The 13,472-nt window shown below is 49.5% G+C and overlaps 1 protein-coding gene across 1 annotated transcript in view; it reads right to left on the reverse strand.

Moving 5' to 3' along the window:
- Window positions 1-1,614: 1,614 nt before the first annotated feature.
- ABCC1 (ATP binding cassette subfamily C member 1) overlaps window positions 1,615-13,472 on the reverse strand; it is a 202,171-nt gene continuing 190,313 nt past the window's right edge. Inside the window, exons 27-31 of the mRNA XM_017533114.2 lie at window positions 11,381-11,527; window positions 9,782-9,940; window positions 7,555-7,721; window positions 5,670-5,864; window positions 1,615-3,021 (exon numbers count right to left, since the gene is read on the reverse strand). Coding sequence (XP_017388603.1) covers window positions 2,913-3,021; window positions 5,670-5,864; window positions 7,555-7,721; window positions 9,782-9,940; window positions 11,381-11,527 — 777 coding nt within the window. The 3' untranslated portion in view covers window positions 1,615-2,912. The remainder of the gene's footprint in view (window positions 3,022-5,669; window positions 5,865-7,554; window positions 7,722-9,781; window positions 9,941-11,380; window positions 11,528-13,472) is intronic.

Consider the following 13,472-nt stretch of genomic DNA (forward strand, 5'->3'; position numbering starts at 1 on the left):
ATGTTGTAAAACGAGGACAGTCTGGATCAGCTATCACAGGGAAATCAGCTACCCTAGAGAGGCGGCTGACTCTCATCAAGAACCGCATGAGCAGGAAAAAAAGCCGTGCATGCACTTCCCAAGATTTTCTGGCGAATTTTACACTGCAGCATGGCCTTGCCTCTCTGGACTAACAAAGGGATTTTCAGGCCAGGCGCGGTGGTTCACGCCTGTGATCCCAGCACTTTGGGAGGCTCAGGTAGGATGATCCCTTAAGCCCAGGAGTTTAAGACCAATCTGGTTAACACAGCAAGACTGTCTCTATAAAAAATTTTAACAATAAGCCAGGCATGGTGGCACTTACCTGTAGTCTCAGCTACTCTGGAGGTCAAAGCAGGAAGATCGTTTGAACCCAGGAGGCTGAGGCCGCCGTGAGCTATGATCGTGCCACTGTACACCAGCCTGGACAACAGAGTGAGACCCTGTCTCTAGGAAAAACAGGCAGGGGGCAGGAATTTCAAGGATCTTTCTGCCCACATGTGATTTCTGCCTCACCTGTGTCTTAGAACCTGACCAAAGCTACGTGTACCACACACATCACTGCTCACAGGGTATGAACGATCAGCCTCATTTTACAAAAGTAAGTGAGGCTCAGAGACCAAGTGACCTTCCCAGGGTCACATGAACAGCAAATGACAAGAGCAGGACTCAAGCTAGGGTCTGTCCACCCTGCGGCTGCCCCGCCTTCCCACTGAACCCCACCTGACGCGTGACCTCAAGGACTCGCTCTTTCTGGCAACAGCTCCCACCAGAGGCGATGTGTTTGTCAAAAGGAAAGAAGAGAAACAGGAAGATCCCACATCCTGACCATGCCAGAGGAGATGGCTAGAACCCTGGCTGGCACCCCGAAAGAAAGGGAAACATCGTTTAGAAAGAAATAAAATATATATATATGTATTTTTTTTTACTGCAAATGTTCACGTTTCCAGTGTAAGTCATTACAAAGGATCCCCCAAAACTTGATTTACCTAATGCAAAAGAATGGTATAACTTACAAAAAATAAATATGTATTTTTACCTAAAAGAAAGATGCTCTCTGGGTGTGAAGTCGGCGGCGTAATTCTTTTTGAGACGAAGTCTCGCTCTGTCGCCCAGCTCCGGCTAGAGTGCAGTGGCACTATCTCGGCTCACTGCAACCTCTGCCTCCCAGCTTCAGGCGATTCTCCTGCCTTAGCCTCCCACGCCCTGCTAATTTCTGTATTTTTAGTAGAGACGGGGTTTCACCATGTTCCCAGGTTGGTCTCCATCTCTTGACCTTGTGATCCGCCTGCCTCAGCCTCCCAAAGTGCTGGGATTACAGGCGTAAGCCACCGTGTGCGACTGAAGTCGGCGATGTAATTCTTAGCAAGTATGAGTCTTGGGGCAGCCGTCAGCTCTGGCTGCTTTCTGGATTTCACTTTGGGCTCCAAGCAAGACACCTGAAAGAACAGGCTTTAGAAGATGCTGCTTCTCCATTTTCTTCCAGGAACACAAATGCAGGGTGCACTTCTCACTAGTTCCTGGGAATGTTACTTCTCAGCACAATGCTCCTCCTAAGAAGTTCAAGTTTTGCGACTGTTTTTCTCCCTGGAGCAGTACTTAAAAAAAAAAAAAAACAATATTCAAAGGTGGGCTCTTTTCGTGTCCTGGAAGAGCATCAAAGACTACATGTTAGCCTCTCCCCTCGGCAGCTAACCGGATGCCAAGGGAGAGAGACTAAAACCTAAAAACAAGGAAAAGATGCACGGGATGCTTTTTGGTACCCACTAGTAATACTTGGGAGGTACTTTGTGTTATTTACTTTGAAAGCTTCATAATCATGACCAGGTACCAGGAGAAGGAAAGAAAAGATGCAAAAAGAAAAAAGAACAACACAGTCAACGCTGTAAGCAACCAACACAGCTCTGGGCCAGGCCCCAATGCTGCTTCTGCTAGGACTGGTGCAGCAGACTTCCAGCCAGTTGCTCGCCCTCAATCTCTATTTCTAGTCAATGTCAAATCCCCATGAGGCCATCTCCTTAATATATACCCCACATCAACCATGGTGGGAACAGCAGTAAGTGCTGATTGTTCTTACATTGTTGAACAAAAGAAATAAGCAAGGGAAAGCCTGGAATGGGGGTGGGTGGGGAAGGGAGTCCAAGAAAGTCAACTAAGAGACAATCCCCCAGCGATGCAGTTCCAGCTCCAGGTTATCCGTTAGTCCAACCAGGTCCCTTCCAGGAGGACAGGCGTGTGAGTGCACAGGCTGCCTCCAGCCCAAAGCAAGACCTGGTAGAGGTGGCGCTGGGATGTCGGATCCCAGCTTCTGAGTGCCTGGAAGACCGGATGTCGGTAAGAGGGCCATCCAGGGTGCTGGGACACTGCCCACGGGAGAGAATGATTTTCAGCAGGCCCCTCAACCTGAAAACAGCAGCCCCAAGGAAATGAAGCATTCCGGGTGGACCCAGACAAGGATGTTGGAGGTGATAGGAGCCAGAAGCATCTCAAAAGACTTGGAATCCACAGACTTTGGCTGGAGAGATCCGAGGCAGGAGACTGGATTTGGTCACTAGGATCTTCTGTACAACCAATGACTCCTCTGCGGAAAGCACCAGAAGCACACTTGCCTTCCCAGGACATGAGGTTGTGTGTGTGTCTCGGGGCACCAGAGGCCAGGGCGTGCATGTTTTGGGTTGCACACATCTCTGTGTCTCTCCTGTGTCTTCATGGCCAGTTCCAGGCAGGGGACCAGATGGTGGTGGCTGCTGCTTTGGGTGTGTTTTGGTTTTATGGGTTTGGTTTTAATTTTTTGGTTTCAGTGTGGGATGCTTTGTTTCCCAGGGGCGCTGACTCCTCCCTGGGCGTTGGCATGTAGGCCCTGCAGTTCCTACCAGATATGCCAGCTCTGGGGCTCACACCAAGCCAGCATCTTTGGCCATGCTATAGAAGAGACCTCTCTGCTGCAGGAGGTCCGAGGGGGCACCATACTCCTGGATTTCTCCTTTGTCCAGGACGATCACCCTGTAGGGGAGGGGAAGGAGATGGCTTAGTACCTCATGCCTCTGGGACACCACCTGGGCAAGTCACTGCTTTGGGTCAGGCCCCTAACACTTTCTGCTAGGACTGGTGCAGTAGCCTTCCAGCTGGCTGCTCACCCTCACTCTCTATTTCTAGTCAATGTCAAATTCCCATGAGGTCACCTCCTTAGTATTTACCCCACATTAATCATGGTGGGAACAGTAATAACAGCGTTGACTGTCCACATTCACTGTTCCATTATTCAGAGTAAAATAAAAAGATCTTACCATGGTCTACAATAAGGATTGGCAGCATTTTTGTGAAACAGGCCAGAGAGTCAATACTTCAGGCTGTGCAGGCCACATGGTTTCTGTTACAAGTAGACATCTCTGCTGTATTTAAAGTGTGAACGCTGCCAGCGACAACAGCAAATGAACAGGCGTGGCTGTGTGCCAATAAAAATGTATTTACAAAAACAGGCAGGGGGCCACATCTAGCCTGTGCACTGTAGTTGACTGACCCCTAATATTTGAGGACCTATAGGATCTGACACTGCCCAGGTCTGACCTCATTTCTGTGTCCTATATCTCAAAAGCACCAACTCAGCATCTGTCACGTAGTAGGTGGTATTCAGTGAGCTAGAAACGTCCTGTCTGTTGGGTGCAGAGGCTCATGCCTGTAATTCTGGCACTTTGGAAGACTAAGACAGGAAGATCGCTTGAGGCCAGGAGTTTGAGCCTGTGGTGAGCTGTGATCTCACCACTGCACTCCAGCCTGGGCCACAGGGTAAGACCCTGTCTCAAAAATAAACAAAATAAAATAAAATAGAAATATCATGTCACTCCCCTGCTTAAAACCTTCCTATGGCTTTCCAGGATTCTTAGAATAAGTTCCAAGCTTCTCACCATGGTTACATGCTGCTTTAAGATCTAGCCCCTGCCTACCTTTCTGGCCTTGTCTCCTCAATTCCAACCTCTAGGTGCAATGCCTCCTCATGCTAGCCTTCGAATTCATTAAGCACATTCATTCAGTTTTACATTCAGCTGTACCAGCTGCCTAGAACGTTCTTCCCGTAGATCAGAGGTTGGCAAACTGTGGTCTGCAGGCCAAATCTGCCACCCTGCCTGTTTTTAATAATAAAGTTTTACTGGAACACAGCCATGCTCATTCATTTGTGCACTGTCTATGGCTGCTTTCACAAAGCAACCTGGGAGCCGAGTAGCTGAGACGCCACGCAGCCCACACAGCTGAAACTACCCCAGCCCTTAAAGAACAAGGTTCAGGATCGCTATTCCAGACCTTCCCATGGCTCACTCCTTTTCATGGTTCAGGTCTCAGCTAAAATGTCACCTCCTCAGAGGTGACCCGTGCAAAACCCAAAACCCCCCAAGAGCCTGCAGCAGAGCTGCATTTTGACTTTGTGGTTCCAGGCACTGACGCTTGAGGTGCGGGGGTGGCGTTCTCCACACAAAATGCTGAAAATTCTATTTTATGAATGTGTTGGCATAAATAGAACCCAGGTTGGATTATACTCTTTTTTGGCTTTTTTTTTTTTTTTTTTTGTTTTTTTTTTTTTTTTTTTTTTTTTTTTTTTTTTTTTGGAGATGGAGTCTCACTCTGTTGCCCAGGCTGGAGTGTAGCAGCATGATCTTAGCTCACTGCAACCTCCACCTCCCAAATTCAAGCAATTCTCCTTTCTCAGCCTCCCAAGTAGCTGGGATTACAGGCACGCACCACCACACTTGGCTAATTTTTGTATTTTGAACGGTGGCAGGGTCTCACCGTGTTGGCCAGGCTGGTCTCGAACTACTGACTGCAGGTGATCCACCTGCCTCGGTGTCCCAAAGTGCTAGGATTATAGGCATGAGCCACCGCACCCAGCCTGCTTCCGATTTTTAAAAGAAAAGTAAATCTTTCTGTGGGCCCCAGACACGGGGCCTGCAGTGCTCAATGGAAACCCTGGCCCTGCCTGGCAGTCACTATCCTGTGTCCCTGGCAAGTGTCCTTCCCAGCACCTGCTGCCCTCTGGAAGCCTGTTGGTTTCTTGCTCTGTCCAATTTCTTTCTCCCCCATCTAATAAGCTACTTGGTCCCAGAAGCAAGGACCTCGTCTGACAGCAGCCTCCAGAGTCTGCAGCGTCTGGAAGCAGGGCAGGTGTGCTCTGCGGACACACTGACAGAATGAATGACTGGAAGATGTCAGAAATACTTGGTACTGCCAGGGGCAGTGGCTCCCGCCTATACTCCCAGCACTTTGGGAGGCCAAGGAGGGCTGATCACCTGATGTCAGAAGTTTGAGACCAGCCTGGCCAACATAGTGAAACCCTGTCACTATTAAAAATACAAAAAATAGCCAGGCATGATGGCACATGCCTGTAGTCCCAGCTATTCAGGAGGCTGAGACAGGAGAACTGCTTGAATCCCAGAGGTGGAGGAGGCAGTGAGCTGAGATGGTGCCACTATACAACAGCCCGGGCAATGACTCAATCTCAGAAAAAAAGAGAAATACCTGGTACCATCCAGGATGAAGAAAGGATCCACCCACCGGGCTGTCACTCGGCATAAGGACAGCGTTGAGTGACTGAATAAATGAATGAGCCAATGAGTGAGGCGAACTCCCCAAGCCCAGAGACCACTGTGCCAGGACATCACCTTGTGTAGTCCATGATGGTGTTGAGCCGGTGGGCGATGGTGAGGACGGTGCAGCCCTCGAACTGTGTCCGGATGGTGGACTGGATGAGGTCGTCTGTCTCGAGGTCCACGGCTGCTGTGGCCTCATCCAACACAAGGATCTTCGTCTTCCTCAGCAGGGCCCGGGCCAGGCACACAAGCTGGCGCTGCCCAACACTTGACCAGAAGAAAAAGACCAGGAGACAGTGTTGGGTCAAACCACCCGACCCTGAACCTAGGCCCAGGCTGGAAGGAGTGAGACGAGACACTCTTGTGTGGCTTGACAGGACAGCCCACCACTCCCAACTCCTGTGCCTACAGCAGACATCACTGATCAATCAGAATACATCTCCCATTCGGCAAGAGCAGGTTCAGAATATTCTCAAAACAGTGGCTCACATCTACAAACCTCGCACCTTGGGTGGCCAAGGTGTGAGGACTGCTTGAAGCCAGGAGTTTGAGACCAGCCTGCGCAGCAAAGCTAGACCTCTAACTCTCTAAAAAAAGAAAAATAAAAAAATTAGCTGGATGTGATGGCACGCTTCTGTAGTCCCAATTACTTGGGAGGCTGAGACAGGAGGACTGCCTGAGTCTCTGAGTTTGAGGCTGAGATCAAGCCACTGTACTCCAGCCTAGGCAACGGAGTGAGACCCTGTCTCTTAAAAAAACTAAAACAAAAAAGAGCTGGGCACAGTGGCTCCCACTTATAATCCCAGCACTTTGTGAGCCAAGGCAAACAGATCACTTGAGGCCAGGAGTTCCAGACCTGCCTGGCCAATGTGGTGATGATACCCCTTCTCTACTAAAAACGCGAAAATTAGCTGGGCATGGTGGCAGGCACCTGACATGCAGCTACTTGGGAGGCAGAAGCAGGACAATTGCTTGAGACTGGGGGTAGAGGTTGCAGCTGAGATTGCACCACTGCACTCCAGCCAGGGTGACAGAGTGAGACGCTGTCTCAAAAAGAAAGAAACAAACGGCCTCATATCCATGCATCCCTATCCAACTGCGGGGCCATGACGGTTGGCTCTGGACTCAGACATGTACCTTGCTTTGGCCAATGGGACACCAGCAAACATAAGACCAGCCAAAAGAATACTGTGAGATGCACACTGGGACTTGCACGCTCTGGTGCCCCTGTCGCTGCCATGACAACATGCCCAAGCTGGTCTGCTAGAGAATGAGGGATATACCCTTCTTGCCCCACTTGAGGTCAAGTAGATGAGCCAAGAGTCAGCTGACCCGAGACAGGCATGTGAGCCCAGTCAAGATCAGCAGAGCCACCTGGCTGACTGCGCTCCGATGGTAGCAATGATCCCTGCTTTATGGTTGAACGTGACTGAGGCTTTGTGGTTGTTATGGAGACGGATAACCGAACCAGAACCAGGCACTGACAAAGAACACCACAGCAGCACCCCAGAGGCACCCGTGCTGCGCCAGGCATTAATGCTTTAGTTGCTGGGCCAGGGACAGAGCTCCAGGATCCTGGGAGAAGGACCGAGACAGCTGGAGTAGTGCATGGGGACTTGGAGGCTCAGAGCAGTGCTAGCGACCAACTGTACACAGCCTTTCTATAGTTTAACAACTGACAGCTACTCTCAACTGAATGGAGCTGGTGCGTATAAAAGGAAACACATTGGCCATCCTGGTTATAAAAAGCCTCATGGTATAAAAAGCGTGGATTAAGACCCATTTTACAGATACAGAAACTGAGGCTCCAAAAGGTGAAGGGACAAATGGGTCATCTGCAGCACAACTAGGACTCAAATCCAGGTCTACCACAAGTCTGGACAGAATCTTCAAACACCCCTACCAAGGTGGCACCTAGGAGACCTTATCCAGTGTCCCCCAGTCCACCCCTACCTACCTGAGGTTCTCTCCGCCTTCTGCACACTCGTGGTCCAGCTTGTCAGGAAGGGCTGACACGAAGTCCTTCAGGTGAGCCAGCTCCAGGGACATCCAGACTTCTTCGTCAGAGTATTGGCTGAATGGGTCCAGGTTCATGCGGAGGGAACCCGAAAACAAAACAGGGTCCTGTTCAGAGAGAAGAGAGTGGCGGCATGTGACACCTATGTCACACTGACGTGGATTGAGAAGAGGTGAGGCATAAAGACTTCCGGCCAGGACTGGTGAAGGTGGGGTTTCAGAGCTCGTTGGAATCACTGTTTCCTGAGATGTTAATAATGGAGAAAGGCCAGGTGCAGGGGCTCACGCCTGGAATCCCAGCACTCTCCGAGGCCAAGGTGGGCAGATCACTTGAGGTCAAAAGTTCGAGACCAACCTGGCCAACATGGCGAAACCCTGTCTCTACTAAAAATGCAAAAATTAGCTGGACATGGTGGCACACACCTGTAGTCGCAGCTACGCGGGATGCTGAAGCAGGAGAATCACGTGGACCAGGGAGGCGGAGTTGGCCGTGATCCAAGATCCTGCCACTGCGCTCCAGCCTGGGCAACAGAGTGAGACTCTGCCTTGATTTAAAAAAAAAAAAAAAAAAATTCTTAATAACGGAAAAAAAAGTCTGGAAAATCCGAGTTTGGCAGAATAAGACCGGCTTCCTTTCCATACAACTTCCTAGAGCCTTCAATATACAAGTAGGTTGAGAACCTTCCACAAGTGAGCTGCAGCACAGTTAATTCCTAACAGTAAAGTCCTGTAGATTTCTCACCTGTCCTCCAACTCCAAAAGAGAATCTTCTAAGAAGCTTTAGGGAAGATGACACTGAAAGGTGACATGTTAAGGAATCAACCTGCAGGGACTGGTCTAGAAAACCCTTATTTTGGCCACGCATGTTGGCTCACCCCTGTAATCCACTCCTTGGAATCACTATTTCTGGAGATGTTAAAAATGGAGAAAAAGGACAGGTGCAGTGGCTCCCGCCTGGAATCCCAGCACTCTGGGGGGCCAAGGCAGGCAGATCACTTGAGGTCAGGAGTTGGAGACCAGCCTGGGTAACATGGTGAAACCCCATCTCTACTAAAAATACAAAAACTAGCCAGGTATGGTGGTGCATGCCTGTAATCACAGCTAATTAGGAGGCTGAGGCAGGAAAATCGCTTGAACCCAGAAGGTGGAGGTTGCAGTGAGCGGAGATCACACCACCACACACCATCCTGGAAGACAGAGTGACACTCTGTCTTAATTAAAAAAAAAAAAAAAAAAAAAAATCCTTATTTCTTACCAAATACTGCATGTTCTCACTTATAAGTGCCAGCTGAACTGTGGGTACTCATGGATGTAAAGATGGGAACAACAGAACCGGAGCCCCCAAAAGTGGGGACAGATAGAGGAGGGTAATGGTTGAGAAACTCTCTCTCGGGTACTCTATTCAACATTTGGGCGCTGAGATCCACAGAAGCCCAAGCGTCAGCATCACACGATATACCCATGTAACAAGCTTGCACGTGCACCCCGCCAATCTAAAATGAAGAGAAAACATTCTTATTTCTTGTCTGGCTCTCAGAAGGGTGAGAGATTCTCAGTCTGACTCCGACAGCAGAAAGAGAAAATGGTGCTTTTTAGATTTTTCCAGATGCTTGGGAAACTACCCCTTGCGGGGACAGGAGGTAGGGAATGATACTCAGTGATTTCTCACATTGTGAATCATATGCAAAGAGGAAACTGAGGGAAGCAGCAGCATAGCCTAAATTCAATACAAATAATGAAGGCCAGTCCGGCGTGGGGGCTCATGTGTGTAATCCCAGCACTTTGGGAGGCCAAGGCAGGAGGATCATTTGAGCCCAGGAGTTCAAGAGCAGTCTGGGCCACATGCCGAGACCCCATCACCACAAAAAATACAAAAGAGATTTAGCTGGGTGTGGTAGCATGTGCTTGTAGTCGCAGCTACTCAGGAGGCTGGGGTGGGAAAATCGCTTGAGCCTGGGAGGCGGAGGTTGCAGTGAGCTGAGACTGAGCCACTGCACTCCACCCTGGGCAACAGAGTGAGACTCTGTTTCAGAAAAAAAGACCAAACAAAAACAATACAATGAAGTAGGGTCAAATGTATGTTTGCCCCCAAAATATACATACATCGCTGTGAGTGCACCCACAGGATGCACCAAGCCTGGCTCACCCCCGGCCGCACCCAGACCCACCTGGGGGATGATGGTGATCTTGAAGCGGAGGTTGTGCAGGCCGATCTTGGCGATGTTGATGTCATCGATGATGATCTCGCCTTCGGCAGACTCGTTGATCCGAAATAAGCCCAGGGTCAGGGACGACTTCCCAGCTCCCGTCCGCCCCACAATGCCAACCTGCAGGACAGAGGGCCCAGGTGTGGTGGGAATGCTGGCGTCTGGACTTGTCCCCGCCCCACAGCACCCTCTTCTCTGCCCCACTTCAGGCATCAGTCATCTGGTCGATCCAACTCCACAGCCCTCTCCCTCACCCGCTGCCCAGAGACACTCCTTTAAGGGTGTTTTGGCAAAAGGTTACAAAGGACTCTCTTCCCTTTGCCAGGCTTCCGGAAGGAATTCCTCAGCTTTTTGTAAGTTACTAGAGACCTCAAAAGACATACACGACAGGCAGAAAGAATTTCCAACAAAGCCCTATTTGTTTCAACTCAAGTAACTACTAACAATCAGCTAGTTCCCCATTTCCCCATGCTGTTTTTCACCCCTCTCACGGTGAGTTTCCCATTATGAGCTGTTGAAATACCCGAAAGATTCAAGCAGATCTTCTGTGCCCTTTGCCATGACCCAGTCTCCACACATCCTCCCTTGAAGGAACTAGTTTCTCCAGCTAAAGGCCAATGATGCCATTCCTCATCTGCAGTTCTCCTGGGGCTCTTGAGAAACGGGCTTCCTCTACCCTCCCACAGGGGTGTCACAGGGCAGTGTGCGTGTAAAACTTCTCATGACGTAAGGTAAGCCATGAAGACTCAGCGAAGACTGAGGTGCGGTGGCGCATGCCTGTGATCCCCGCACAGTGGGAGGCCGAGGTGGGTGGATCACAGAAGGTCAGGAAATCGAGACCAGCCTGGCCAACATGGTGAAGCTCCAGCTCTACTACTACAAAACTTAGCCAGGTGTGGTGATATGTACCTGTCGTCCCAGATACTCAGAAGACTGAGGCAGGGGAATCACTTGAACCCGGGGACTGGAGGTTGCAGTGAGCCGAGATCAAGCCACCACACTCCAGCCTGGGCAACAGAGTAAGACTCCATCTCAAAAAAACCCCAAAAAACAAACAAACAAACTTCTTCCAGGGGCCAGGCATGGCAGCTGACTCCTGTAATCCCAGCACTTTGGGAGGCTGAGGCGGGCAGATCACTGAACACAAGACTTCCAGGCCAGCCTGGGCAACATAGTGAGACAAAAATGCGCCGAGCGTAGTGGGACACGCCTGGAGTCCCAGCCACTTGCAGTGCCCCCACTTGAGAGGCTGTGGCTGCAGTGGGCTGAGATCACACCCTTGCACTCTAGCCTGTGTGACAAAGTGGGTCACTGTCCCAAAAAAGAAAAAATCTTCTAAAACGTATCTGTGGGACTCATTCGGTCTTCGGGCTCCCGGTTCGCCTGAAGCCTTCACTTCTGCAAGTTGGATGCCTGCTAATAACGTTACAGCCACGGCCCACTCCCACCCCCCAACAGCCATTCGCACGGAGGTGTGGAGGCGTGAGTGAAGGGCAGAAGCCGCAGCGAGGTTCACCTGCCTCGTGGCACCCTGTGAATGCCGAGGCGACGTGTACCTACCTTTTCTCCCCCGTTGATGGTGACATTGATGTGCCTGAGAACAAAATCCAGGTCCTCTCGGTAGCGCAGACAGTAGTTGCGGAATTCCACTTGGCCCACCTGGGGCCAGCTGTTGGGAGGAGCTGTCTCCTGGATTTGCCAGGGGGCCTTCGATTACAGCAGCAGAGGGAGAGAGTGAGGAATTCCCAGTCTATCCTATAAGACCATGACTTCCCCGACCTCCCCTCTCCCTTACTCCCTCTGCTGCCCGAGGTGACCTCCCAGGCTTCAGCACTGCAGGTCTGTGCTTCCTGGAAAGCTCTTCCCCAAATGACCCCCTCGCATCCTGAAGGTCTCTGGTCCATGCAGAGCGCCCTCCCACCCCTGCGTGCCTCTGTCCCCTCCTGCGCCGCCTTCTCCTTCAGAGCACTGCCTGCCTCTGGCCCTCTTAGGGCTCTTATACTTGAGTGTATTCTGTCTCCCACATTCACTGCACCATCCACTAAGTGAGGACAGTCTCTAATTGTTCACCGCTGTATCCTAGGGCTCAGAGCACACAGTAAGTACTCAGTAAATATTTATGGACATAAACAACAAGAGTGACACAGTTGCTGACATGGTAAGTGAACCAGTGGCAGAAGGCAAAGAAACTGAGGGGACATTATCATCACTCAGTAGGTCAGAGATACCTTTTGTAAAGCTGTCATCTCTCTGTAATTGGTAATGGCTGACTAGACCACAGTTGTTCACTTTTGTCTAATGTTCATGTTCACCTTTCTCTTAAAATAACTGTACAAATGACTTGTATATACACTGTTCTTTTCTATTTTTTTCTATTTTTTATTTTTCCATTGTCCTCCAACCTGGGCAACAGAATGAGTTGCCTAGGCTGGAGGGCAATGGCATTTCAGCTCGCTGCAACCTTCACCTCCCAAGTTCAGGCAATTCTCCTGCCTCAGCCTCCCAAGTAGCTGGGATTACAGGCAGGTGCCACCAACCCCAGCTAATTTTTGTATTCTTAGTAGAGATGGGGTTTCACCACATTGGTCAGGCTGGTCTTGGACTCCTGACCTCCTGATCCACCCACCTCAGCCTCCCAAAGTGCTGGGATTACAGGCATGAGCCACTCCGCCCAGCCATAGATATTGTTCTTAATATGAACATAGTAGGTAAACTTTTAAAAATTTAAATAGTTTAATTTGTAACTTTTTAAAATATAATATAAAATAAATGTTTCCCCCAGATTCTTTTTTTTAAATTAATTTATTTTTTTTATTGCATTTTAGGTTTCGGGGTACATGTGAAGAACATGCAAGACTGTTGCATAGGTACACACATGGCAGTGTGATTTGCTGCCTTCCTCCCCTTCACCTATGTCTGGCATTTCTCCCCATGCTATCTCTCCCCAACTCCCCACCCCCCACCGTCCCTCCCTATTTCCCCCTGCCCCCAGATTCTTTTAACATCAAGGAAATGTGTAACAGCTTGTCAGAGACTTCCTATGGAAGAAAGAATTTTTTAGGTAACTGTCATTAGGTTGGATAAAGTAATAGATACATTTCAGCATAACAAGTGGTGGTACATCGTACCTGTATCTCTAGGCCGATGCAGAATTTTAAGGTTATAGACAACAGGGCGATATTTCACGCACAGACTGGCTGTCGGTATTTGAGGAACACCATACAGAGATTTGTAAAAGTGATTCTGCAAAGTCTACACCATGGTCTCTGTTTCTCTAAAGTAAGCGTTTGTGATTTGTTCCTCACACAAAAGTCAAAAAGAAACAAGAAAAAACAAGCACATCAATCTTGAAGTAGGTTTCAATGTTGGTGAATTTCTGTTTTTAGATACCAATATAAGTTATTTGTTTGATGAAAAAAATCTAAAACAATAAATATTTATGGAGTCAATGAAATGAGTGGTCTTCTCTGGACAGGCACGAGAATAAAAGTGGGTGACCCTGGCTGCCCACCCCGGCAGGAAGGCAAGGAGACAGGCAGGGGCTGTGTTATTAGCCCCACCCAATCCTCACAGCAATCCCATGTGGGGTCCTTCCATTACCTCAGTTTACACACAGTGCCTCACCCAATCCTCACAGCAATCCCATGTGGGG

Source organism: Cebus imitator, unplaced genomic scaffold, assembly GCF_001604975.1.
Source record: "Cebus imitator isolate Cc_AM_T3 unplaced genomic scaffold, Cebus_imitator-1.0 Scaffold4, whole genome shotgun sequence".
NCBI lineage: Eukaryota > Metazoa > Chordata > Mammalia > Primates > Cebidae > Cebus > Cebus imitator.